Genomic DNA, 27,437 nt, shown 5'->3' with positions numbered 1-27,437 from the left:
AGATCCTTCTTCAGACTGAAGAAACGTCACCCATTCCTTCTCTCCAGAGATGCTGCCTGTCCCGCTGAGTTACTCCAGCATTTTGTGTCTACCTTCGGTGTAAACCAGCATCTGCAGTTCCTTCCGATGCACTCCCTATTTTTCTTGTGCTCTTATGTATTTCACGCAACTAGCCATGTTGTGTGAAATAATCAGTCACCCAAAGTCTTAATGACAAACTTCAGAGTTGAAAGTGAACATTTTTAAATGGTGGTTAAGTTTTTTTCTGTTTGAAACGCCAAAGAATAATTTTGAATGCTGAAATTATGTAAACAAAGTTATAAAATAAACTCCACATCCTTGTCCCCTGGACCAAATAGTACCCATGCATTTAAATGTGGTTGGTTCTGGCACGAGCTCAACAAATGGCCTTCCCAGCTCACGGGATCAACAAGCACAGTACAAAGTCAGTCACAAATAGAAAATGAAGATTGATTAATTTTAATCTTAGTTATGCTAAAGCAGACATCTTTGGACTCTAATATATGTTTACGAGAGAAGCAAATTTGTTTAACAAAAAACAATTAAATTAAAATATAATAAAGTAGTGGCAGACAAACAGTAACTGGAGTTCTATGATATGAGTTAATATATAACTTTTACAGCATGTAGGAGTGGAAAACCAGAGAAAATAATTGTCATGTCTCTCACGATATCAGCAACAAACATATGCAGACAGGGAGCAAATTGATGAATTTCTTGATCATCGACTGAAGTTAAAACTGCAAAAGATTCAATTTCTAGATTGAGATCTGCAATTTTGTGGTAAGTTAAATATTTGTTTCCATTTTTTTTTAAAATATCCATTAATAGAGACTATTTTCTGAAAGATTGCATCGTCTAACATAAGAATAACGTAACTGCAAGAATAAAGTTTATTAATTAATTAATCTTGGCTTTTTGAGTGGAATTTTAATCCCTGCAGCAATAGGCTGAAATGCAAGAAATCGTTGCAACAAAATATTATTAAATATTAAACCGCTGGGAATATAAATGAAATACAAAAAAACTGAAAATGATGGAAATATGGTCAGGGAGAATCTGTCGAGAGAGAAAAACAGTCCTTGTTTCAGGTCAAGATATTTCAACAGAAATTTTCAAGAGGTCATCAACCTGAAATGTTAACCATTTCTTTTTCCACGGCCTGATCTACTGAGTATTTCCAAAACGTTTTGATTTTATAGCTATCTAAAGATTTACAGGACACGGTTAACTAAGACAGAGGTTAAGGGGAGAAGGCAGGAAAATGGGGTTAGGAGGGAGAGATGAATGGCGGAGTAGATTTGATGGGCCGAATGGCCTAATTCTGCTCCTATCACTAATGAACTTATGAACTTATGATAATGTGTACAGCATCGGATAGAGCATTGCCATACAATGGCAATGGAGATGGATAGGGTACCTGTTTGAAACATGTTTTTCATTGACATCAGTATCACAGTTCTGCATGGTCAGGTTCTGACTGAATGACTGCTCAAAATGAGGTGCAGGAAGAGATATGGGAGCAATCGTAGATGATGCCTTTAGTCTGTCAACTTATCTTATGACATGAATATAATTTTGTTGGAGAACTGGGGTGCTAACTTCAGGTTTGTATTTTGGCTTATCCAACATGAGTATCTGTAAAACCTGGTGAGAAAGGAGGTTCTCTAAAGGAAGGAAATGACTTCCTGCAAGAGATCTCGAATTTCACAGGTGTTTCTCCAAACGTCTCGTATAAAGCTGTAACAATCTTCACAACTATTCTTGACGCCACCATTTTCACTCTCCAGTGACTGAACTGGCACCCTTATCTCCACAAAATCAATCAGCTGTCTTTTCAAACCCTTCAAATGGGAAGCAAGTTATTAATGAACTTGAGCAATTAAGACCGACTCCAAACTGGAAAGCTGATGCCCCAGAACATAATCATAAAAGAAACTCGAAAATCTGAGATCTATTGATTAGTTTTAGTTTAACAAGATTATAAGGATGGTCCAATGATTAATATGAATGAATACGTTTATAAAATTGATGCAGGCTAACTGAGAGATTGTTGTTTGGATAGCTGGCCAGAATTCTCCGCGATAACTGCTGCCAGTAAAAGTCTATTTCCACTTCGTCCCTCCATCCAAAACTTTGCTTTGCAAACATTGCAAGTCCTTCACTGCTTATCTCATGAAACTAACTATGGAGTTTGGACTTGATTCCACTGCAGTCCCTGTACCATTCCCCCTGCCCTCATTCAATGTTCCCCTCCATGGTAAGACACCATGGTGAAGAGAGTCAGCGTTAGGAAGCAAAGGTAACAGATAGGGTTTCCCATTGGCATGAGAGAGTCTCAGAAGGCTTGGCTTTCTCTACTGCCCTCTTCCTTCTTATCAACTTGTATGGGCCAATTTCTTAATAGACAATAGACAATAGGTGCAGGAGTAGGCCATTCGGCCCTTCGAGCCAGCACCGCCATTCAATGTGATCATGGCTGATCATTCTCAATCAGTACCATGTTCCTGCCTTCTCCCCGTACCCCCCGACTCTGCTATCCTTAAGAGCTCTATCCAGCTCTCTCTTGAATGCATTCAGAGATTTGGCCTCCAGTGCCTTCTGAGGCAGAGAATTCCACAGATTTACAACTCTCTGACTGAAAACGTTTTTCCTCATCTCCGTTCTAAATGGCCTACCCCTTATTCTTAAACTGTGGCCTGGACTCGCCCAACATTGGGAACATGTTTCCTGCCTCTAACGTGTCCAACCCCTTAATAATCTTATGTGTTTCGATAAGATCCCCTCTCATCCTTCTGACTTATTCAACAAAGTAATTGAACCTTAATCCTATTAATTCTATTAAGTCTTGCCCCTCTCACTTTAAGCCTATGTCCTCTAGTTCATGATTTCCCAACCCTAGCTGTGTGCATTCACCCTCATATTTTATGTACCTCTATAAGATCAACTCTCAACCTCCTGTGATCCAACGAATAATGTCTTGCAGGTCCAATCTCTCACTGGAGATCAGGCCCTTGAATCCTGACAACATCCTCATGAATCATCTCTACACTCTTCCTCACTCGTGTTCATCAATGAGTTCGCAGTTCCCATGTCTTTGCAAGGTTGAATAAATTTGGATCCTAGCTGTATTACCACTACTAATCCGATATTGTCAAATGATAAGACAATTATGTTTTGAACTTTTTCAAAGCCCAACTGGCAGCAGGTGAGACTTTGCAAAAGTCAAGAGACATCAGGCATTGGGAGTGTCGAGCTGGTGTGGGCTGATCATTTGGTTGCCATGACTACTGTTGGGTGTTGGACTGTGATTAATCGTCAGACAATTAATTCAGGAGATTGGTGGTTGGGAGAAGATTTCAAAAATTGTGGGTACATTATTGAGATGTCATTTAACGAGCACCATACAAAGAGACAAGATTTGAAAGGACATCAAGGAGACATGCTTATCTGGGCCTAAAGAAGTTTTTTAAAAAGCCAGCTGCAGTGTGGTGTCCATGTGGGTCATCCAGTCAGGCCATTGCATCCATCATGTTCTTTTGCTTCCTTCTCAACTTCCTCCTCCACCTTTTCCACTTAATTATTTCTACTACCACCTCCTCCCCCTCCTCTTGCTTCTTCCCATTCTTCATGCTCCTCCTCCTTCTGCAATTATGTGTGTCCCCCCTCTCAACAATTGCAAATAATTAATTGAGAATCCCTTTAAATGGCACAGTTGTGAAGGTTCTTACAGATCTGGCCTGATTTCCTGTGCATAGCTCATACTGTACATTATTCATGTATGTCAATGGCACGATGGTAAGGCAGATGAGAAATAAGCATTACACAACCATAAACACTGTAAATACATGTAGTAATGGAACAAGTGTCATTTGTACAAATGTACAAAATCACGAGAAGAATAGATCAGGTAAACACACGGTCTTTTGCCAAGAGTAGGATAATCGAGAACCAGAAGACATGGGCTTAAGGTGCAGGGGGAAAGATATAATGGGAACTGAGGGGTAACTTTTTTACACAAAGGGTGGTAGGTGTAAGGAAAGAGCTAACAGGGGAGGTAGTTGAGGCAGGTACTATCACTACATTTAAGAAACATTTAGACAGGTAGGGAAATGGATAGGGTTGGTTTAGAGGGACATGGGCCAAAAGAAGGCAGTCGGGACTAGTGTCGATGGGGCATGTTGGTCGGCTAGGGGAAGTTGGGCTGAAGGGCATGTTTTTAAGCTATATTTGACTCTATGATTCTATGACTCTATGACTAAGTAATGCATTTGGGGCATTAATAGTCCAGTTACCTGCACCTAAGGGGAAAGGACATGAATTAGAGGGAGAAGGCTAGATTTGCAGCTCCCAGTGCAAAGACACTACACAGTCACATCATTTCACAGGATCAAGGACACCTCTTGGAAAGAACTAAAAGTTAAGAAATTCAGGATCACTGCATCCTTCAGCTGGAGAGACAAGTAGATGAATAGGCAAGGAATAAAGGGATACAGATTATATGCAGACAGATGGCATTAGTTTAGATTGGCATCAGAGCCAGCAGGGAAATGGCGGGCCAAGGGGCCTATTCCTTTTCCATACTGTTTTTAATTCTCAAATACAGCCTTACTTAAAACTTGTTGATTTCTGAGATCAATTCTTCACAAAGAACATTTTTTTTCTCTACCTCCCACCTCATAAGGAGCCAAAAAAGATACAAATATCAGTTTTTTTGGATACATGTCGGAATTCAGATTTAGAAAATAAAGACCAAACATATAAAGAAATAGTTGATTCACCATTAAGGATAGTTATGTTTTTCCTTCTGGAACTACAAGTACATGCAACTTTAAACATAGCAAAGAACAACACAGGAACAGGCCCTTCGGCCCACAATGTCTGTGCCGAACATGATGCCAAACATGATAGATTAATCCGATTGTGCTGAACATGATAGATTAATCCGATCAGTCCGCACATGATCCATATCCCTCCATTCCCTACATATCTGCTTAAATGCAACTATAGTATCTGCCTCCACCACCGCCTATGGCAACACGTCCTAGGCACCCACCACCCTCTGTGTGAAAATCTTCTTTAAACTTTGCCCCATATTACCTTAAAGCTATGCCCTAGAGAATTTGACATTTCCACTCTGGGAAAAAGGTTCTGTCTGTCGAGCACATCTATGCCCCTCTGTGAGGAGTCCCCTCAACCTCCAACATTCCAGAGAAAACATTCCTCGTTTGTCCAACCTCTCCTTGTAACTGGTACTCGCTAATCCAAGCCTCCTCGGCACCTTCGTCAAATCCTTCACTACTTTTCCCCGCAATGAGGCGACCAGAACTGCATGCAATACTCCAAATGCAACTAAACCAGGTTTCACAGAGCAAGAAAATAAAAGACAAATATAATTTAAAGCAGAATTTAAAAACACTTTTGTTTTCTTTTGTTGGTATTTTTCCTTTCAGAATTTCACATTCCAAGTTCTGATTGTACTGCAATCCACAGACTGGCACAATGGCTACAGGTAAGCCAAAGAAGAGTTTAAGATAGCAGATAGATACAAAAAGCCGGAGTAACTCAGTGGGTCAGAAAAGGAATGGATGACGTCTCAGGTCAAAACCCTTCTTCAGACTGAGAGTCAGGGGAAAGGGAAGCGATGATATAGAGAGATATAGAACAAATGAATGAAAGATATGTAAAAAAGTAACGATGATAAGGGAAAACATCGATTGTTAGCTGTGGGCTAGGTGAAAATAAGTAACAGACAATGAGATTCAACAGGATGACTTTGAAACAAGTACAATGCCTTGGATTGGGGAAGGATGGAGAGAGAGGGGATACAAGGGTTACTTGAAGGTAGAGAAATCAATATTCATACCACTGGGTTGTAATTTTAAGATAAATATGTTTGTCACAAAATACTTTTATTTATTAACTGATGAACTTGTTTGGGACCCCATAACCGACCTATACACGTGAAGAAGCATTTCCTGAAATATTGCTGTAAAATGGTATTCCAGGACAATTAAGAAAAATTATCATAACTGCAGAAAGTTCATTAAACAGTTTTCTCTATGTACATAATCAGAATGAAAAATGTGTTTGGCTGTGAATAAAACTTGCTGTAATAACATCAACTATTATTTTAAACTATTAACATAATTAAGGTAAACAAATTGAGACTCATCAGAATGTCAGTGGTGGAGGACAACTCTTTGCACCCAATATCCAAAGTGATCATATCTCTGGACCTGTATCAGTTTCGATGGCCAACAAGACCATCGTTAACTACTATGGAGGTAATTCCTTTAAATATCATCACATGTGCCTGGTGTACAATTGGAATATTTCTATATTTTGGATAAATTATTCACAACACTTTTTTTGTATTTCCAGTTGACAATGCCAAGAAGCTTACAGGTAAGTACCAAAAATATCACATCAGAACCATAATTTATTAATATAGCTTAACTTATTAATTAGAATTGAGTTCCTTTCTGCGATTTTCCAAGTTACTTCCCACTATTGTGTTTTAAATGCTGCTTGATTAGCTCACAGTTACGATGTTTTATTTTACATTCTAAGTGCTATACCAATGCTGTCCTCCAATTGATAACTTTCCCCATTAATCTAGCTCCTTTCTGAACCCATCTATTTCATCTCGATAGGTCTTAGCCTTAGTATCCTGTTTGATTCTGAAGCTCAAAGACCCTGTGATCCATCACGTCAGCATTGACCCTGATATCAATCTATAATAATCCCATCTGTCTACACATAGTCAGTGTCTTCCTATTCCCTGTCTGTCCGTGTTTCTATTTAAATGTCTCTGAAATGTCGCTATTGTATCTGTTTCCACCATCTTTAGGCACCTGCTTAAAAAACGTCTCTCACCCACTTTAGATTTTAGATTCTTAGATTTAGAGATACAGCGCGGAAACAGGCCCTTCGGCCCACCGAGTCCGCGCCGCCCAGCGATCCCCGCACATTAACACTATCCTACACACACTAGGGACAATTTTTACATTTACCCAGTCAATTAACCTACATACCTGTACGTCTTTGGAGTGTGGGAGGAAACCGAAGATCTCGGAGGAAACCCACACAGGTCACTGGGAGAACGTACAAACTCCATACAGACAGCACCCGTAGTCAGGATCGAACCCGAGTCTCCAGCACTGCATTCACTGTAAGGCAGCAACTCTACCACTGCGCCCACTTCTTTTAAACTTTCCTCCTCTCACCTCAAACCTATGAGATCCAGTATTTGATATTTCCACTCTGGGACTATCTACCCTGCCAAGTTGAAGGAACTTCATCAAAACTGGGAAAGAGAGACAAATATCTTTTTATAAGTTGCAGGGCCAGTGATGTGGTGAATGGGTGGATAGCAAAAAATGAATTCTCTCTGAAAGATTGACACCAAGGTTGCTAAGCTGACTGTTATCTGATTGATATGGGATAAGGACATTTAAAGCAAGTAAGTACAAAGGGATTTCAAAGGTGTGAAATGTGAACCTGCAGAATATAGCAGCAGAACGCGTGGTTCTGATCCGAACAGAGACAGCAAGTTCCCAGAAGGTGTTGAACTTAACATTAATTGCAGAGGACTGCAACAAGATTAACTGCTTCTCCCCCAATGATGGGTCTTATTATAACCATGTTGGAGGTCACAATCAGAGAGGAACTAGTGAATAGATTTGATGGGCCAAATGGCCTAATTCTGCTTCTAGAACTTATGAACTTATCGACTTATGAAAAGGGTCTTTGATGTGAAATGTTAACTCTGTTTCCTTTTCCTCAGATGCTGTCTCTCCTGCTGAGTATTTCCAGAAAGTGTTTGCTTTTATTACAAACTTTGCCCATTTTTTTCAGGTTAACTCCATGTCGGCCTGTATGAAAGTGCCTGCCTCAACACTGTCCTCACTGCCTTTGTGCCTTCATTACCCAATAATTAATCTCCTGTGTAATGTTTCCCTCGTTTCTTCCCCACTCATGATCCTTTCTTAACCTGTCGTCAGTGGCACCAGCCTGTGTTCTATACCTTAGGTCCGAAGGTCAGAAGGTCAGAAGTGATAGGAGCGGAATTAGGCCATTTGGCCCATCAAGTCCACTCCGCCATTCAGTCATGGCTGATCTGTCCCTCCCCCCTAACGCCATTCTCCTGCCTTCTCCCCATAACCCCTGACACCCGTGCTAATCAAGAATCTCTGCCTTTAAAATCTCCATTGACTTGGCCTCCACAGCCTTCTGTGGCAAAGAATTCCACAGAATCACCACCCTCTGTCTAAAGAAATTCCTCCTCATCTCCTTCCGTTAATTCTGAGGCTATAACCTCTAGTCCGAGACCCTCCCACTAGTGGAAACATCCCCTGCACATTCAATCTATCCAAGCCTTTCACTATTCGGTAAGTTTCAATGAGGTCCCCCCACTTTCTTCCAAACCTTCTGTCCATTTGCCAGGTATCAACTTGGGTCTTCTTGACTTTGTAAAGTGCCTTATTCTCTCCTTTTTGATAGGAAATGATCTATCTCCACACGGCTTATGATGATTACTGTTTTTTTGTTATTGCAATTTTCATGTTGGGCAGTTTAACCAATTTAAGCCAGAGAGATACAGTGAAATTCATCTGAAAAGACTTTTCTTTTTACCTCATCTATTATCTTCCATTGTAGAAGCTGAATTGGATGTTCTCAGAGAAACCCACAAGAGAAAATCCAGAGATGAGTTACAGCACATGATAGAATATGGTGAAAAGGGGGGGAGCTCTGTCCTGCTGTGTCAGCGTTTTGTTCATGTCAGCCTCCTTGAGGTCTCCAAGGAAGACGAGAAGGGCAATGAAGATTCACAAAGGTTTATTGAGCTTCATCGCATTTTTGAACCACTACCTGACCAGCCCTTGGCCTGCAAAACCATTATTACAAGGGGAATAGCTGGGATTGGAAAATCAGTCCTTGTACAAAAGCTCATCTACGACTGGGCTACAGACGTTGCATTGCCTGACTATGATTTCATCTTCAAGTTTCCGTTCCATGAGCTGAGCTTATTGTCCACGGAGGAAACGAAGATCAGTCTACCTGAGCTTGTCCAACGGTACTACCCTCACATGGAAAGCTGCGGCAGCATTTTGGCAAATGAATCAATCCGACCCATGTTTATCTTCGACGGCCTGTCCGACGGCCAACTAGACATAGACTTTAACAAATCCATGGAGTGTCGGGATGTGAGCACACCTGTCACATTCTCCACTCTGCTCAACAATCTCATCAAAGGGAAACTTGTTCCATCGGCTACCGTTTGGATAACCACCCGGCCTGGAATTCGAAACAAAATTCCTTGCTTGCACATAACCAGGACGACTGAAATCGTAGGCTTCCAGGACCAGGAAAAGGAGAAATACTTCCGCACGCGGTGCAACGAGGATGACCTTGCAGAAAGAATGATACAGGTTGTAAAGAAGCAGAGAAGCTTCTTCGTCATGTGCTCGGTCCCCGCCTTCTGCTCCACTCTGTTTTCTGTCTTGAAAGCCGTGTTGAACTCAGGAGCGGATGAGGTACCCCAGACGCTAACAGAGGTTTACTCCAAATTTCTGGTTCATCTGATTATTTACCAGCAGGAGAAAATGGAGGTTGCAACAGGGAATGTCCGGGCTCAGACCCTGCAAGACAAGCAGGGCTCAATCTTTGCACTAGGGAAGCTGGCTTTTGAAAAGCGCTCCAAAGATGTTAGCCAGACATTCAGTGAGGAAGACTTCACACGCAACAATATTGACCTCACGTTCATCTGTGGCGGCTTTTGCAAAGAGATTAAAATGGACGAAGGGAACTCCACTTATGCCTTTGTCCATTTGGCATTTCAGGAATACTTTGCAGCGTTGTATGTTCTCCTTTCTTTTTATAATCACAAAGAGAATCCCTTTAGAAAAAGGCATAAGTTGCTTGAAAAGCCCAGTTATTCCCAGATATGTAAAGAAGCTTGTAAGAACGCATCTAAAGATAAGAAAGGATGCCAGGATTTTTTTCTTAGGTTCCTTTGTGGACTGGGGACGGGAAAAAATCACAAAATATTAAAGGGCCTTTTGGCGGATGACAAGCCCAAAGACGACTCCGAGAAAATCGTTATATTCTTGAAAAAGATCTTGCAGACAAATATTCCTCCCAAGCAAACCATCAATATTCTCCATTGCCTAAATGATTTAAATGACTCCTCTGCCTTCGAGGACACAAAAGCGGCCTTCAAGACTGGAACCTTTAAGTCGGGCATTCTCTCACCAGCCCAATGCTCAGCGTTAGCTTTTGCTTTGGAAATGTCAGAAGAGAACTACCAAGAATTGGATCTCTCACTGTACAGACTACCATCTATTGGCATACAGAGGCTTCTTCTCATTGCAAACTACTTCACTGGGATCAAGTGAGTATTTGCTTTAGTGCATTTTAGAACCTCATCTTCTAGATTCGGAAGAAATTACTGTACATGGATGATTTGTCATGCTGCGAGTTCAGATTCCAATTCACAGGAATAGCAGTTCGCATTGTGACTTCAATCGTTTCCTATCTGCTTTGATATGCAGTAAGTGTTACAGCATCTGTATAATCAAATAGGAGATAAAAGGAACCGCAGGTGCTGGTTTACACAACAACAAAAAACACAAAGTGCTGGAGTAATTCAGCCGGTCAGGCAACATCTCTGGAGTACATGGATAGGTGATGCTTCAGGCTGGAACCCTTCTGCAGACTGATTGTGGTAGGGGATGGGGGTGCGGGGAGAATCCAGGAAGAGAGGTGGGGGCAGGTCAAAGCCTAGAGAGTGATAGGCAGATACAGGTTAGGTGGGGTTTTGATAGGTACCGTATTATGGTTGGACAAAGGCCAAGGCGAAAGGATGAAAAATGTGAGATAAGGGGAGAATAGGTGCGAATTGTGAAGCCAGATGAAGGAACTTCAGTTGGGCCTGGTAGGGGAGAAATGGGTGCAAATCCAGGTGGGGCACAAGGAAGACATGGAGAAAGAAAAATAAATATGTAATCAAAGGATGTTGTTTGTAAGTTATTTCCCTAAAGTTGGAGAATCCAATGTTCATACTGGTATGTTGTACGTTACCCAAGTGGGATACAAGGTGCTGTTCCTCCAGTTTGCGTGTGGCCTTACTCTGGCAATGGAGGAAGCCCAGGACAGAATGGTCAGTATGGGAATGGGAAAGGGAGATAAAATGGTTATCAACTGGGAGATCCAGCAGCCCCTGACGAACAAGGCACGAGTGTTCGGCGAAACGGTCTCCAACTCCGCACTTGGTCTCACCCAGATCGGGAACACCGAATTGAGGAGGGGAGGTTAGAGGAGGTTCACGTGAACCTCTCTCACCTAGAAAGGACTGGTGGGTCTGGATGGATGTGAGGGAGGAGATATAGAGACAGGTGATACATCTCCCGTGGTTGCTGGGGAAGTACCTGAGAAGGGAGTGGTGCGGGTAGGAAGGAATGAGTGAGTCAAGGAGTTGCAGAGGGAGCGGCCTCTACAGAAGGGGGGAAGGGGTGGGGATGGGAAGACGTGACTGGTGGTGCAATCATGTTGAAGATGGCAGAATTGTCGGAGTGTGATTTGTCGGATGTGGAGGCTTTTGGGATGAAAAGTAAGGAGCAGGGCAACTGTTCCATCTGGATGGAGGGGAAGCAAAAGCAGAACCATGCGATGCAGAGGAGACATGGGTGAGGGATCCATCTCTTACACTTACACCACTTTAACTGAAGGAAGAGGTCATAAAATGGATAGCAAGAGGTCAGCTATTTAGGAACGTGATGAGAATACATTTCTTCAATAGGAGGTGGTAAATCTTTGGAATTATCTACCCAAGAGGGCTGTAAAGTCCCTGTCTCTTTCTCTTTTTCATGATAAAAATCTGTAAAGGCTTTAAAAAAAAAAGTAAATCAGGATCATGGGGTTAGTGTAGGAACATGGCAATGACCTTATACAATGGCAAAACATACACATGGGAGCAAATGGCCAACCCCTGTAACTATTAGTTAAGTTTTTTCTGTTCTCAAAGAGTTTGTGTGGAAAAGGTTTGAGGACTTGCTGCCGTTGCAGAAAGAGCCAAGAATATAGGTAAAGAAAAATGGATGTGCTGATGTAATGGAAACATTCCACGATCATGGAATGGCGTGACTGTTTTTGAATATGGCAACATAAAACAGATGTTGTTCAGTCTAGAGATACAGCGTGGAAATAGGCCCTTCAGCCCACCGAGTCCGCGCCGACCAGCGATCCCCATACATTACACTATCCTACACATACTAGGGACAATTTTTACAATTTTACCAAGACAATTAACCGCCAAACCTGTATGTCTTTGGAGTGTGAGAAGAAACACGAGAAAACCCACGCGGTCTTGGGGCAAACATACAAAACTCCTTACAGACAGCACCCATGGTCAGGATGGAACCCGGGTCTCTGGCACTGCCAGGCAGCAACTCTACCACTGTGCCACCCTTGTATTTACATAGACAATTTTTATTGAGATGCTTTCGGATAAACGGAACACCATTATGGCAACCTGTTTTATTTTACACCATTGCTGATTTTAATTGGAATCTGTTTATATTTAGCTTATCTGGAGCCAATATTCGAGATACGGGTCTGAAAATACTCTCTGAAGTAATGAAAAGGCCGGATTGCAAATTACAACATCTGAAGTAAGGAAGACCGCACTGAATGTGTAATGTTAAGCTTATTTCCTTAATAACAAACATGTTTCCATTTACAAACATAATGCATGAAGCCATACTCTGTATATAGGTGTACATATGTACATATATCTTTCTATAATTAAGAGTCTGCCAACTTATGAACAATGAAACCATAAGTTTCTGGAGTCAATGTTGTGACATGTTTCCTCACATTTCAAGTTAGTGCACTACTCAGATATCTCTCGTGCCTGAATGTTATTTCCCTTGTATTCCTAACCAGTGGTTTTTTTCTACACAAATTGGCGTCAGAACAGATCATTAATGTTAACATTCCTGTCAAGTGAATGAAAAATTAAATCATGACACATAGATACATAGATACATAGACAATGGGTTCAGGTGTAGGCCATTTGGCCCTTCGAGCCAGCACTGCCATTCAACGTGGTCATGGCTAATCATCCACAATCAGTACCCCGTTCCTGCCTTCTCCCCATATCCCTTGTTTCTGCTAGCCCTAAGAGCTTTATCTAACTCTCTCTTGAATGCATCCAGTGAATCGGCCTCCACTACTTTCTGAGGCAGAGAATTCCACAAAGTCACAACTCTCTGGATGAAAAAGTTTTTCCTCATCTCAGTTCTAAATGGCCTACCCCTTATTCTTAAACTCTGGCCCCTGGTTCCGGACTCCCCCAACATCGGGAATATGTTTCCTGCATCTAGCATGTCCAATCCCTTAATAATTGTATATGTTTCTATAAGATCCCCTCTCATCCTTCTAAATTCCAGTGTATACAAGCCCAGTCGCTCCATTCTTTCATCATGTGACAGTCCGCCATCCCGGGAATTAGCTTCGTGAACGTACCCTGCACTCCCTCAATAGCAAGAATATCCTTTCTCAAATTAGGATCTTTATCTTGTTAGAAGTGCCGGTACACCATAACAGAAAAAGATTGTTCCTAAATTATTTCTTGCTTATTTCTATCACACAGGTTAGGTGGAAACAATCTTACTTCTAAAAGTTGTGAGCAACTTGTTGAAGTTTTAAATGTGAACCAGAGCATAATATTCCTGGATTTGAGTGATAACAATATACAAGACAAAGGAGTTAGCTTTTTACATAAAGCACTATCAAAAGACGCCTGCGCACTGAAAATCCTGAGGTAAATTAATGCTTTTAGCCTCTATTTACTGTAAAAATAAGATGCTCACAAAAACCCATGCTGAACTTTACACTAAAATTCAGTATATTTCTCTTAAAATACAAGGTCATGCTTTGAAGTAGTGGTTAAGATCTAAAAAAATAATTGAAATATTTTCATTTTGCATCTATGATAATTTAGCAAAACTCAGAGAAATGTATTTGTTTTATTTATTTATTTATTTTTCCGGTCAATACAATACAATAGATTGACTATACAATTGTGACAATTAAATAGTACGAAATCATTATATCAAAAATAAAACAATATAATCACACATGATATTCTCTGACCGAAAAAAAAGGTGCAGGCAGAAGCCAAAACTTATTGTGCCTTTTAAGTATTACACCTTAATACTTAACAAAGCATTACCCTAACTAGCCAAAATAGCAGTGAAACAAAGCAATAAAACAAAATATAATAAAAAAAACACATCATAAGTCAGAAGCAGATAAACAAAACATAGAAAGAAACACAAATATAGTCAAGAACCATCATTTCTGTCACAAAATGCTGGAGTAACTCAGCAGGTCAGGCAGCATCTCAGGAGCGAAGGAATGGGTGACGTTTCGGGTCGAGACCCTTCTTCGATTTATACCAGCATCTGCAGTTATTTTCTTACTCTATCATTTCTGTCATGTCAATCATTTCTCAGTGCTGATCACATATTTTGTATCTTTCAAATATAATGTTTTTGAACATTTTCTTGAATTTACATATATTATTACACTCTTTTTATTCATTGTTGCAACTATTCCATAAATTGACCCCTTTAACAGTCACACATCTATTTTTCACATTTGTCCTTACCCTCTTTTTTTTCAAACATATAATTTCCCCTGCTCTCCCTCACTGAAAACAGACCTTGGATACAGTCAGGAAGTGTTCTTTCTTTTGCTCTAAACATCATTTGTAGAGTATTAAAGTCTACTAGGTCCATAAATTTTAGGGCATATGATTTCATAAATAATGGGTTGGTTGGGTCATTATAACCAGCCTTATTGACAACCCACCTATTTGCAGAACTGCTGAAAAATTGGAACCCAGTTTGTGATTGCATTAACAAAGGATTCACAATGATTCTCCAATGTTGGGTATTATGGAACAGATCACTACAGAAAGTGACCAGAAGCAACCCATTGTTTAAACTAAATGCCCTCCATGATAGTTATAACAGGAGGAACGTCCAAGGATAAACGCATTGAGTTGGATTTTGTGTTGTTAGGGACAGCACATTGGTGTCTGTCAGTAATTTAAATAATTATATGTGTAATTTGTCTTTTTTTGTTTGCAGGATCAGCGGGATGTACTGGCACCTCGGACATTTCAACATTTGTCTTTCTTTATTTGCAGGATCGGGGGTAATAAACTAACTTCCAGCTGCTCTAAGGATTTGACCTCCTTGATTACAGAAAGCAAGACTCTGGCAGAACTGGACTTGAGTAATAATAGGATAGGTGAGGAAGGACTGAAGCAACTATGTGAGACACTGAAGAATGAGGATTGTAAATTACAGAAGCTTGGGTATGTGACTACCATTGCTCTCAGTTTCTATTATAGATCCAATATCACAGAATGACAAATTATTACAATAGACAATAGGTGCAGGAGGAGGCCATTCGGTCCTTCGAGCCAGCACCACCATTCAATGTGATCATGGCTGATCATTCTCAATCAGTACCCTGTTCCTGCCTTCTCCCCATACCCCCTGACTCCGCTATCCTTAAGAGCTCTATTCAGCTCTCTCTTGAACAAGGCAGGAGGAGGCTAATCAGTCCATCGAGTCTGTGGCTGCTTTATGTAACATTAGTCCAGCTAGCACCTTTCCTTGCTCGATCCCCATAATCCAAAATAAATCTTTAATTCTGGTCATCCACCCAGCCACAATTCAATCCTATTCATTTCTGCCTGGTAGTGTGCATTCCAAATCACAAACATTTTCCACAATGCAAAGTTTTTTGACTCATATCACTATTGGTACTTTCACAAAACATTTTCATTCCACTAGCCCTGGTTCCTGACTATTCCAATCATGGCAATCATAGAAACATAGAAACATAGAAAATAGGTCCAGGAGTAGGTCATTTGACCCTTCGAGCCTGCACTGCCATTCAATATGATCATGGCTGATCATCCAGCTCAGTAACCTGTACCTGCCTTCTCTCCATACCCCCTGATCCCTTTAGCCACAAGGGCCACATCTAACTCCCTTTTAAATATAGCCAATGAACTGGCCTCAACTACCTTCTGTGGCAGAAGGTAGTTCATGACTCTGTCTGCACCCTGCACGGTTCTATTGAGGACTTGAGGTGCCCCTCATAATATTCTCATTCTTGTGTTCAAATCCTTTCATGGCCTAATTGTCCAATCTCTCTTTAAAACCCTCCAGGGTAATGGTTCTTTCCCACCTTGCCCTTCCACCTAGCACACACAAACATAGACACACAGACGCATTTTCAGATAATTAGGGGATTGGACACATTAGAGGCAGGAAACATGTTCCCAATGTTGGGGGAGTCCAGAACAAGGGGCCACAGTTTAAGAATAAGGGGTAGGCCATTTAGAACGGAGATGAGGAAGAACTTTTTCAGTCAGAGAGTGGTGAAGGTGTGGAATTCTCTGCCTCAGAAGGCAGTGGAGGCCAGTTCGTTGGATGCTTTCAAGAGAGAGCTGGATAAAGCTCTTAAGGATAGCGGAGTGAGGGGGTATGGGGAGAAGGCAGGAACGGGGTACTGATTGAGAGTGATCAGCCATGATCGCATTGAATGGCGGTGCTGGCTCGAAGGGCTGAATGGCCTACTCCTGCACCTATTGTCTATTGTCCTCTCCCACTACTCTGTCTGACTGTGAGTGCTGTGTATTGAAACAGTAAAGCAAGGTCATGCAGCTGCGAAATTGCTCGTCTATAGAGATAAGAAAGTTTCTTTCTTAATAACAACTCCTTATATGGGTGCGTGTGAAAGTAGGAAAAGTTTTGAATCCACTCTAGGTAAATTGATGCGTTTCCCCGAAAGCTTGTGACTTATATTAATGGTTTGGTTTCTGAGCATGTGACCTGTATTAATGATTTTGTTTTCTCTGTAACCATGGGAATTGTATTAGATTTGTAATTGGTCCTTGATTTCTTTTTGTCACACCTCTCTTTTTCTGTATAAAAAGTAAACAATGGTGGAGAAGTTGTTCTTCCCCTCCCCTGAGTTGAGATCTTTTCAGACACTAGTATTGTGTCTGGAGATCCTCATGGGAAGAACCCCATGGTGGAATAAATCTGATGTGCTCATCCAGTATTATGTGTGATTATTCAGACTGAAGGTAAAGAACTTGATTTAACAACTGCAGATGCTGGTTCAATTCGAAGATAGACACAAAATGCTGGAGTAACTCAGCGGGACAGGCAGCATCTCTGGAGAGAAGGAATGGGTGGCGTCTGCTTAAATGTAGGATAGCTTATGTCGTTGTTTGATATTTGAAAAGAAAAAGTTTTGAGTTCAGAGAAACAGATTAGAACTATACTCTCTCAAAAAAAGTTCTTATTTCCAGTCTAAAGATAAGCATTACCACAGCAATGACAGGAAATGTCAGAGTTGTCAGAGAAAACCACAGCCTGCGATATGCAGTGCAATTATTTTAATGTTAATGATCAAAGCAGTCCCTTGTTCTTATTGCATTTCGTTAATTCTGTTTGGTTTTTGAAGTATCTACTCACTTGTCTTTAACGTGCTAAACATACCCAGTCAGCATTAACACAACCTCCACTAAAATCAACCAGAATTTATAAAATACTTCAGAAAACCGCATATATGGAACCTTCATTAGTAATGTTCGGATATTGTTGCATAAAAATAAATCTTCTAAGTTCCTCCTTTGATCATTTTCTTTGAGACTCCTGCAAGTCAACAACTAATCGGATGGGTTTTCTCCATCATATCAAAGGAGACGTCTGTCGGATCTTCACTGAACTTTTCCTAATTTACTGCAAGTATTCCCAGATCCTTGCGGCTAAATCTAGAATGTTCTTGAATCCATTCCTTCCACAGTGTTAGCTTTCAAAACTGCCAGGCAGGTTCAAATTGGCTTCACTTTTGATTAATGAAAAATCAAATAACCTGTTAATAAGTAGCCAATCCACACGCATGAAAAACAAAAGAACTCTTCATCAAGTCCAATTGCAATATGTCATATTGAATTCAAATGAAATATTATCAAAGAAAACAGTTAAGATAAGAAAAATAGATTTCCAAGTCAAACAGAAGGAAACCATATGCTTGATATCATAAACAAAAGTGCCCTGTATGATTTACCTCAATCGACTGTAGTTTCTATTACTTGTGGTTATTAGATAAAGCAATATGTAGAATTAGATGACAAATAAAATAAAGGGAAGCAGAGTACAGCTTTGTTGGCAATACCTATATCTCAGAAATGAATGAAAACAATAAAATGCACACCAAGCTAATTTGTATTCTGTGTAGGTTAAATTCTATTTTTGCGTTTGACTTTGGAATAATGGGCACTTATGAGGATGACCCAGGAGCTGAAAATCTGTGCGAATTATTGAAAGACAAAAAATGCACATTACAAAGTCTGGGGTAAATGATTTTTGTACTTATTCACAATTGCCTGTTCACACAAAAATCCACTTGCCTATTTGTGCCTGTGCGTATGGATGTATTTGTGGAGTGTGTATGTAGCTGTAATTGTTTGTATATGACGCTCCACTTATGCACCCTGGCAATTCATAATTTTTCATTTAAAAAATCATTAAAATGTTCAGTTTTGACGTATTTTAAATTAAAATATTTTCCCCCTTATTCATTTGCTTCACGGTAAAGTAACAATAAGAAAGTATTCTGTTTTGCATCTAAAAGGTTGGCAAATAATTCATTCACGGTACAAAGCTGCGCAGGTCTCATCTCAGCTCTGAAAGTAAACCAAAGCCTGAAAGAACTGGATCTTAGCAGCAACAACTTAGAAATTAAAGGAATTCATTCATTGTGTGGGGTTCTGAGTGAAACACGCTGCCAAATTCATTCACTAAAGTAAGTACCTGAATCTAAATCATGTAGAGATTAAAATGATCTGAAACTCAGCACTGCGGTATCAAAGCTGAAGGAAATCGAACAATGAGCCAAGCTGCCCCTTCCAACTCTTTCCTTCTTTGATTCAATGCGAGAAAATCGCCCTCTTACTTTACAACTGGCAAGTGTTTGGAACCTTTCAGTCATCAGTCTGAAGAAGGGTCTCGACATGAAACGTCACCCATTCCTTCTGTCCAGAGATGCTGCCTGTCCCGCTGAGTTACTCCAGCATTTTGTGTCTACCCCCGAGGATGAATACTTGAAAATCAAAATTGGAGGAACTGGGCGGGCCAGGCTTTCTCCTGCAATTTGTGTTTTGCTCGAGATTTTAGCATCGGCAGTCTCTTGTGCCTCCAATTAAAAATCCAAACTGTTGATGTTGGAAATTCGAAACTAGAACAAGAAATCGGAAACTTTCAGCTGCTTCATCGAGGATTTCCTTCCATCAGAAAGTCAGGGAGGTAGATGTTCACTGCTGATGGTGAAACTGACTCCACGCCAACAAAGAGCAAAACCTGGACAATGTTCAGGCTTCAGCTGATAAAGATTTCCACCACAAAGTGCCAGGCAATGACTGACTCTGTAAAGGAGTGCTAATCATCTCTCATTTAAGTATAAAATTATTAGCGTTGGTGAATTTCCCATCTCCAGCAGACTCAGGTGTCACCAATTACCAGCCAGATTAATACAAAGGTCACCTAAGCCACTTAGAAACTCAGTATTCTCACAGACTCACAGTGTTTCCACCTTCCACAAAGCACAATCAGGAGAATGACACAATACAATCCACTCGTCTGGAGAAATATTCAACATCAGCACCAATCATCTCCCTGAGCATTCACTTCCTCTTGATCCAGTTTACAACAGCTGCACAATATCCACGAACATTCACCACTCTGGTAAAACATTCTTTTCATCCTGGAGTTCTTGAATATCCGCAGGATCCTAGTTTTGGAAAGATAATCATCTATTAGGTTCCCGGGTGTGATTGTGGCATGTTGGTCCCTCCAACTCCTGGCATTACAGAAAGGCTCATCTCTTCGAAGGCCAAACAACACCACCCCAGGGAAAGGTGCTTTAATAATCACGAACCCAAACTAGTTCCCACTCAACACCTCATCCCCAACCAACCTTCCTAGTAATTATCTGTTTAGTCCACCTGTTGGTGAGTTTGGTAAAAGGTCATGTTAAGTCAAAAGCAAGAGAGTCAAAGAACAATGAAGTTAATACTTGCTGCAGCACAACAGAATATGTAAACATAGTACACTGTAAACTATAATAATTGTGTATATATATACATATACACACATATACATACATATTTGTACACACAAATACATATACACACACGCACATATATATATATATGCATATATACATACACACACAAACAGAGACTGGTGAATCTGTGGAATTCTCTGCCACAGAAGGTAGTTGAGGCCAGTTGAGGCCACCTCTCTAACTCCAGGTCCATCATGTCGGCCGACTTGGGGCTACTCAGGGGTGACCCCGCTTTTGCGGTTGCAGCTCCTAGACTGTGGAACAGCATCCCTCTCCCCATTAGAACTGCCCCCTCCAGTACCTAATCAGATGTACAGCACTTTGGTCAACGTGGGTTGTTTTTAAATGTGCTATACAAATAAAATTGACTTGACTTGACTATATTTAAGAGGGAGTTAGATGTGGCCCTTGTGGCTAAAGGAATCAGGGGGTATGGAGAGAAGGCAGGTACAGGTTACTGAGCTGGATGATCAACCATGATCATATTGAATGGTGGTGCAGGCTCGAAGGGCCGAATGGCCTACTCCTGCACCTATTTTCTATGTTTCTATGTTTCTATGTTTCTATATACACACAAATACATACACACACGCATACATATATGCATACATACACACACCAGCATTCATATACACACATACATATACACACAAACACATACACATACAAATACACATATATACATACACATACATATACACATATATACATACACATATACACACACATACATATACACACATACATACAAACATGCATATTCACACACACACACATGCATATACACACACATAAATATATGCATACACCGCCCAGTTCCTCCACACAACATAGAATACATTCATAAGCACACGCATACATATATACACACACACATAAACACACACACATACACACGCGTAAATATACATACGCACACACACATATATATATATATGCATACACATATTTTTATATATTTTTAAATTTGTACATAAATATATATACATATATACATGCACACACATACATACACTTTAAAAAAAAACAATAATAGTGCAAAAAGACAAAACTGCTCCCAAGTCTTAAGAGCGTTGAATAGCCTTTAATAGCTAGTGGTTAATAGATGGCTGTGGGGAAGAAGCTGTTCCCAAACCTGGACTTTACAGTTTTCAGGCTCCTATTTCTTCTGCCCAATGGTAGTGGTGAAATGAGTGTGTGGCCAGGGTGGTGTGGGTCTCTGGTGATGCTGCCGCCTGCCTTTTTGAGGCAGCAACTCCTGTAAATCCCATCGATAGTGGGGAGGTCATGAGGAACTGTATCAGTCGTCCTTTGGACAGGAGACTAACAGGGACTTAAAATATGAGGAACAATGTTAAACAAACAGATATTTTATAAATCTTATTGCAAAGTTTAACAAATTGAACTTTCTAACTCTTGTACTTCCCACAGGGTGGTGAACACCAAATTAACAAATGCTTGCTGCGAGACACTTTGTTCTGTGTTCAAAACTAACCAAACGTTGACGGAGCTGGACCTGAGCATGAATGAACTGGGAAATGATGCGCTGGATAAGCTTTTCTCCAACAGTGGTGCTTCAGACTATAAATTACAGAAGTTGGGGTATGTAAACACAGATATTGATCAGCTTCATCAGTATGTACTATAAGTCAGCATCAAATATATAGAATCTTTTCCAATCAGAAAATTAAAGTAACGATACACATAGAATACAAGTATGATATAATATCTATGTTTATACCTGTTGCTATAATATATCACAGTGATGAAAAGAATAATAACACAGCCAGCAAGATATTATGCATTGTCATCATGCTCTGCGTGACACAACACCATTTTTTTAACATATTCTGGTCATTTAAAAGTTAGTTTCAGTATTGGTGATCATGAAGTCGGCAAATCGTTTTAAAAACCGGTGTTGTACATCAAAGTCCTTCAGAGAATAACTATTTCATCCTTAACCATTATTGCCTCAATGTGACTTCAAACCAACAACTGCTGTCAGCTCAGTTCACAGGCAATTAGAAATGGACAATAAATATTGACCCTGTCAATAGACACAAAAAGCTGGAGTAACTCAACGGGTCAGGCAGCATCTCTGGGGAAAAGGAATAGCTGACGTTTTGGGTCGAGACCCTTCTTCAGACAGAGTCATTTCGACAGGGAAATGAGAGATATAGACTATGATGCAGAGAGATATAGCACAAATGATTGAAAGATATGCACAAAAGTACCGATGGTAAAGCAATCAGGCCATTGTTAGCTGTGGCCAGGATGACCCTGTCAATGATACTCACACACCACAAATACAAGTTATTGCCAATAGCATGTTTCATATCAGCCATTTCCTAATCCAAATTCTAATTAGCTGATGAATTAAGGATTATTGTCAAGTCAAGTCAAGTCAATTTTATTTGTATAGCACATTTAAAAACAACCCACGTTGACCAAAGTGCTGTACATCAGTTCAGGTACTAAGAACGAACAGACAATGGCACACAAACATAACAGCACATACATAAACAGTTCACAGCGCCCCCTCAGAGGGCCTCAAACGCTAGGGAGTAGAAATAGGTTTTGAGCCTGGACTAAAAGGAATCGATGGAGGGGGCAGTTCTGATGGGGAGGGGGCAGTTCTGATGGGGAGGGGGCAGTTCTGATGGGGAGAGGGATGCTGTTCCACAGTCTAGGAACTGCAACCGCAAAAGCGCGGTTACAATGATCACAGAATACTGTACAACCAACAGATAGACACACAAAACTGGAGTAACTCTGCAGGACTTATCTCTGGTATAAACCAGCATTGGCAGTTCCTTCCTACACTCTACAACCAATAAATTTTTCAACTGATTCTGAAGCTTCCTCAGATACTTCATGAAACTGATGACTGTATTAGCCTTCCTATTTTTTAAGACATTGCACAATGCAAGTGTAAACCTATTGATGTTACTAATGGACTTGTTAATATGTTTAAGATGCCCTTGATTTCAGATTTTTAGACTAATTTAAATGATGAACGAAATGAGATTACTCCTTTTTTTTATAAATTGTCCATACAAACCATGGCCATTGCCTCACTGTACAATTCCAGCACCTCTGCCTCATTCTGCACTTTCTCTGTAGCTGCAACATTATATTCTCCTTTGCTCTTTTGCATTGCGTGATGACCTCATGTGTGGTATGACTTGTCTTAATAGTTTGCAAAGCAAAGTTTTTCACGGCATCTCAGCACAGGAGATAACAATACACCATGACCAATCACAACGTTGCTGGTCCTGAATCTGATGGCGTGGGACATCCAGTATCGGTACCTCCTGCTCAACTGTAGCAGCGAGAAGAGAGCATGGCCTGAACAGTGGAGATCCTTGATTATTGTTGCCACCTTCTTGATGCAACGCCTCGTGTAAATGCTTTCGACTAACGGTGGGGAGAGCTGTGCCTGTGATGGGGAGTGGTGGCCTGTGTCCACCACTCTCTGCTGCATTCTCTTGCATTCTCTTGTGCCATGTCCAAAGAGTTCAGGGTGAACTATGTCTCTGTGAAACAGACTACATAGCCGTCCCTCCTACCCTTCTGATAAAGCAGTGGTGCTCCAAGGTCTTCCAGTCATTGTGCATTGCTCAGGAGGATGTTTAAAGGAGATGTGCCAGCAAGTTATTTTTACACAGAGGGTGTTGGGTGCCTGGAATGCACTGCCTGGTGTGGTGGTGGAAACAGATACATGGTGGAATTTACGAGCCTTTTAGGTAAGCATGTGAATATACAGGGATGGAGAGATATGAATCACATTCAAACAAAGAAGATTAGTTTAACTTGGCATGATCACAGACATTGAGGACTGCAGGGCCTCTTTCTCCACTGTTCTATGTTCTCAAGAGTCAAGAGTGTTTTATTATCATACGTCCCAGACAGAACAACAACATTCGTACTTGATCTGTGCTCTATGTTGGGTGGATTGCATGCTCCGCACCTTAGTCTTACCTGAATGTTTCCCCGGTGGCCAAGATTTCTAGTACAATGCTGATCTTTCCAGATGCTGTGCATGGATTCCAGGTCCACTGAGTCACTGGTGTATTTAAGATCACTGGTGAGATCAGGTAAGATCACTGGTGTATTTAAATGGCTTAAAGGATTGTTCCTCCATCTGCAGATGCAGGTTTAAACTGCAGATAGACACAAAGTGCTGGAGTAACTCAGCGGGACAGGCAGCATCTCTGGACAGAAACGTCACCCATTCCTTCTCTCCAGAGAAGAGACTGTCCCGCTGAGTTACTCCAGCACTTTATTCCTTATACTGTAGTTCTTTTTGCAGATTTCAGCTTTATCGGATTAACGTGTGCATACGAGTGTCCTCCTGCATCCAGTTTGCAAAATATTGCCTCTTTTTGTTTTGTGAAAGCTCAATGTTTTGTCCACATTTCTATGTTTCCAGGCTATCAAAAATTGGACTCACAGATGCATCCTCCCAACACTTCAAATCAACATCAGCATCCCTCAAGGCACTGGTGCACCTTGATTTAAGTCACAATAAATTCACAGACAAATCTATTAAAGACTGGAAAGACTTCATTTTGGATTTTAAATCTCTTAAGACGTTAAGGTAAATTCTCACCCTGGTTTTAACAGATGTTAAAACTGAAAGTCTCTGTTGCCAAGTGTTTTTTGACCAAGGCAGATTTTTGGTGTTAAAATCCAGCAGTACGTTTAGTGCTCGTTTGGAGAAACATGTTCCTCTTTACTTTTGATATATTCTCTTTTTGGTCACATTGAACATCCAATAGTCAAAATAACAGATAGGCCGAATTCAACAGCACAAATGTCTGGGTCAGTGCAGCAATGAAGAGGGAATGTGCAAATGTGGAAAATGCTTTACATGGGCCAATCACATATTATTATGCCTCAAACAGTCTTCTTAACTTGGCTGTCTTGCAAAGTTGGTGCGTTTCTTCCTGCACTAAGAGGTTATATCAGGTGGCTATCATGGCAAAGTCCAATTCCATTCATTGAGTCTGTGCCGTAATGTTGATTGTCTTCTTCCTGTCTTTCCCAAATATTGCCTTCCATTTTTGATTCAACCAAACTACATTTCAATTGACATATTGGATTATCTGGAGACACCATTACACAACGTAGCATCTTTGGACATCTTTTCTTGCATGGTGGTTAGGAAATTGGAGGCAGCAGCAAAGATGTTTGTTCTCTGTCACATGCACTCAACGCACAATGCAAACGTTGATGCACTGAACTCCCCTTCTGAAGTTTGATTCCATTGAAGGTACTAAGCAATAAATAATATGTTTTCTGGCATTGTCCCTCAGATGATGAACAGAAATATTATTTTCACACTCAATAACATGAACACTCAGTATTATTTTAGATAGTACTAGACCAAGTGGACCCGTTGGGCCCAAACCACTCCTGCATTGGTGCAGCACCCTCTCTTACCCCCCTCCTTCCCTCCCACACCCTCCCTCCCCCCTCCCTCCACCCCCCTCCCCCTCCCCATCCCCCTCAACCACCCTTATCTTTATCCTCCTCCTCCCCCCCCCCTCCCTCCCTCCCTACGAGATAGATTTAAACTTTAAAATGGGAATAACTTTAAAAATATAGCACCGATTTCAATGAAACTTCTTCCATTAGCACCAAAGGGACGATGGTGAGTAAAGTGGGCCTAAAATTGTCGCACTATCATGTACCGTTTTGGCTGTAGTTTAGAAACAAACAAACAAACAAACAAGAGTTTTAGTATATAGATTTCACAGAATGTAAATTTCTACTTAAATATACAAGATTTTTCGTTAAAAAGCTGCTGATGGTAAAAGAAGTAATTGTTCTTTGACTACTTCTGTTCAACTTCTCCATATCTTTCATCAGCATGACTCATGTCATCACCAGTTTCTTACTCAGCCATATCAGTAGAATACCCCACCATCATCCTATTCGAAAATAGTTTAGTTTAGTTTAGTTTACAGAAACAGCACGGGAACAGGCCCTTCGGCCCACCGAGTCCACACCGACCAGCAATCTCCCCATACATCAACACTATCCTAAACACACTAGGGACAATTTACACTTATAGCAAGCCAATTAACCTATGAACCTGTGCGTGTGTAGGAGTGTAGGAGGAAACCAAAGATCTCAGGGAAAATCCACGTGGTCGCGGGGAGAACGTACAACCTCCATACAGACAGCACCTGTAGTCGGGATCGAACCCAGGGCTCTGGCGCTGCAAGCATTGTAAGACAGCAACTCTCCCACTCCACCACCGTGCCTCACGATATAGGAAATATATTAACCCAGCCCTCCCTCCTCAATGAGGATTGGCCTTGAGCAAGAAAGCCAATTTAATTTTTTTTTTCTTGAGTAAAAGTTCTGTGGGATCCAGCTGATCTCATTGGCCTCATAAATATCATTCATGGGGATTGCATACGTCCCTTACAAAGGGAACAAAGCTCTCACTGAAGGGAGTTTCTTCTTAAACCACATCAGCATTTTATTTTTCACTGTGTGAACGTCTGATGTTCCTCTGGAGAAATTATTGGAGTTACACAGAGCCTTCAGGGATTTGACTGTGAGCTACTAAAGTCAGATAAACTAAAGTAGATCTTTATGTATAGATATTTGTCATAGCTATTATTATTTTCTATTTCTTATAAAGGGTGGAGAAGAATCGTTTTTCCACAGATGGTTACAAAAAACTAAAAGGGCTGGAAAATGAAGAAAATGGTCTCCATGTAACAGTGTCCAAAATGGAAAAATATCAATAATGTTGTTAAAATGCTCTCTGCTCAATTTTGATGATCTATATTGTCTTGGAAATTAATGGAAAAATAAACTGTAAATTTGAAACCTGTTTAATATTTGCAATTGTTTCAGTGTGAAAAACCAGTTTGTTTTCAAGATAGTTTTGCTCAGCAATTTTATCAACATGGATTTCTCACAATGAATGATAACTGGTCTGGAAATCAAAGTTGTTTGTGTTTGGGTTTTTTTTGTTTATTTTTTGTGTGAGAGAGAGAGAGAGAGAGAGAGAGAGAGAGAGAGAGAGAGAGAGAGAGAGAGAGAGAGAGAGAGAGAGAGAGAGAGAGAGAGAGAGAGAGAGAGAGAGAGAGAGAGAGAGAGAGAGAGAGAGAGAGAGAGAGAGAGAGAGAGAGAGAGAGAGAGAGAGAGAGAGAGAGAGAGAGAGAGAG

The 27,437-nt window shown here is 40.7% G+C and overlaps 1 protein-coding gene across 1 annotated transcript; it reads left to right on the top strand.

Moving 5' to 3' along the window:
- The first annotated feature begins 690 nt into the window (after window positions 1-690).
- On the top strand, window positions 691-27,014 carry LOC144599351 (NACHT, LRR and PYD domains-containing protein 3-like). The gene is made up of 13 exons (XM_078410143.1): window positions 691-804; window positions 5,475-5,533; window positions 6,177-6,308; window positions 6,406-6,429; window positions 8,683-10,417; window positions 12,609-12,695; window positions 13,679-13,849; window positions 15,242-15,412; window positions 18,361-18,477; window positions 18,757-18,927; window positions 21,679-21,849; window positions 24,680-24,847; window positions 26,906-27,014. The coding sequence occupies exons 2-13, from the start codon at window positions 5,524-5,526 to the stop codon at window positions 27,012-27,014; spliced, it is 3,066 nt and encodes a 1,021-aa protein (XP_078266269.1). The 5' UTR covers window positions 691-804; window positions 5,475-5,523.
- Window positions 27,015-27,437: the final 423 nt, after the last annotated feature.

The sequence above is a fragment of the Rhinoraja longicauda genome, chromosome 13, assembly GCF_053455715.1.
Source record: "Rhinoraja longicauda isolate Sanriku21f chromosome 13, sRhiLon1.1, whole genome shotgun sequence".
Classification (NCBI taxonomy): domain Eukaryota; kingdom Metazoa; phylum Chordata; class Chondrichthyes; order Rajiformes; family Arhynchobatidae; genus Rhinoraja; species Rhinoraja longicauda.
Note: the sequence above shows the minus strand (reverse complement) of the source record. Positions and strands in the feature narration are given on the sequence as shown.

What these genes read in the sequence shown, in the direction of transcription:
- LOC144599351 (XM_078410143.1), top strand. An exon ending in AACTACTTCACTGGGATCAA is followed by an intron (nt 10,418 to 12,608) that starts GTGAGTATTTGC and finishes GTTTATATTTAG; the next exon opens with CTTATCTGGAGCCAATATTC. An exon ending in TGCAAATTACAACATCTGAA is followed by an intron (nt 12,696 to 13,678) that starts GTAAGGAAGACC and finishes TCTATCACACAG; the next exon opens with GTTAGGTGGAAACAATCTTA.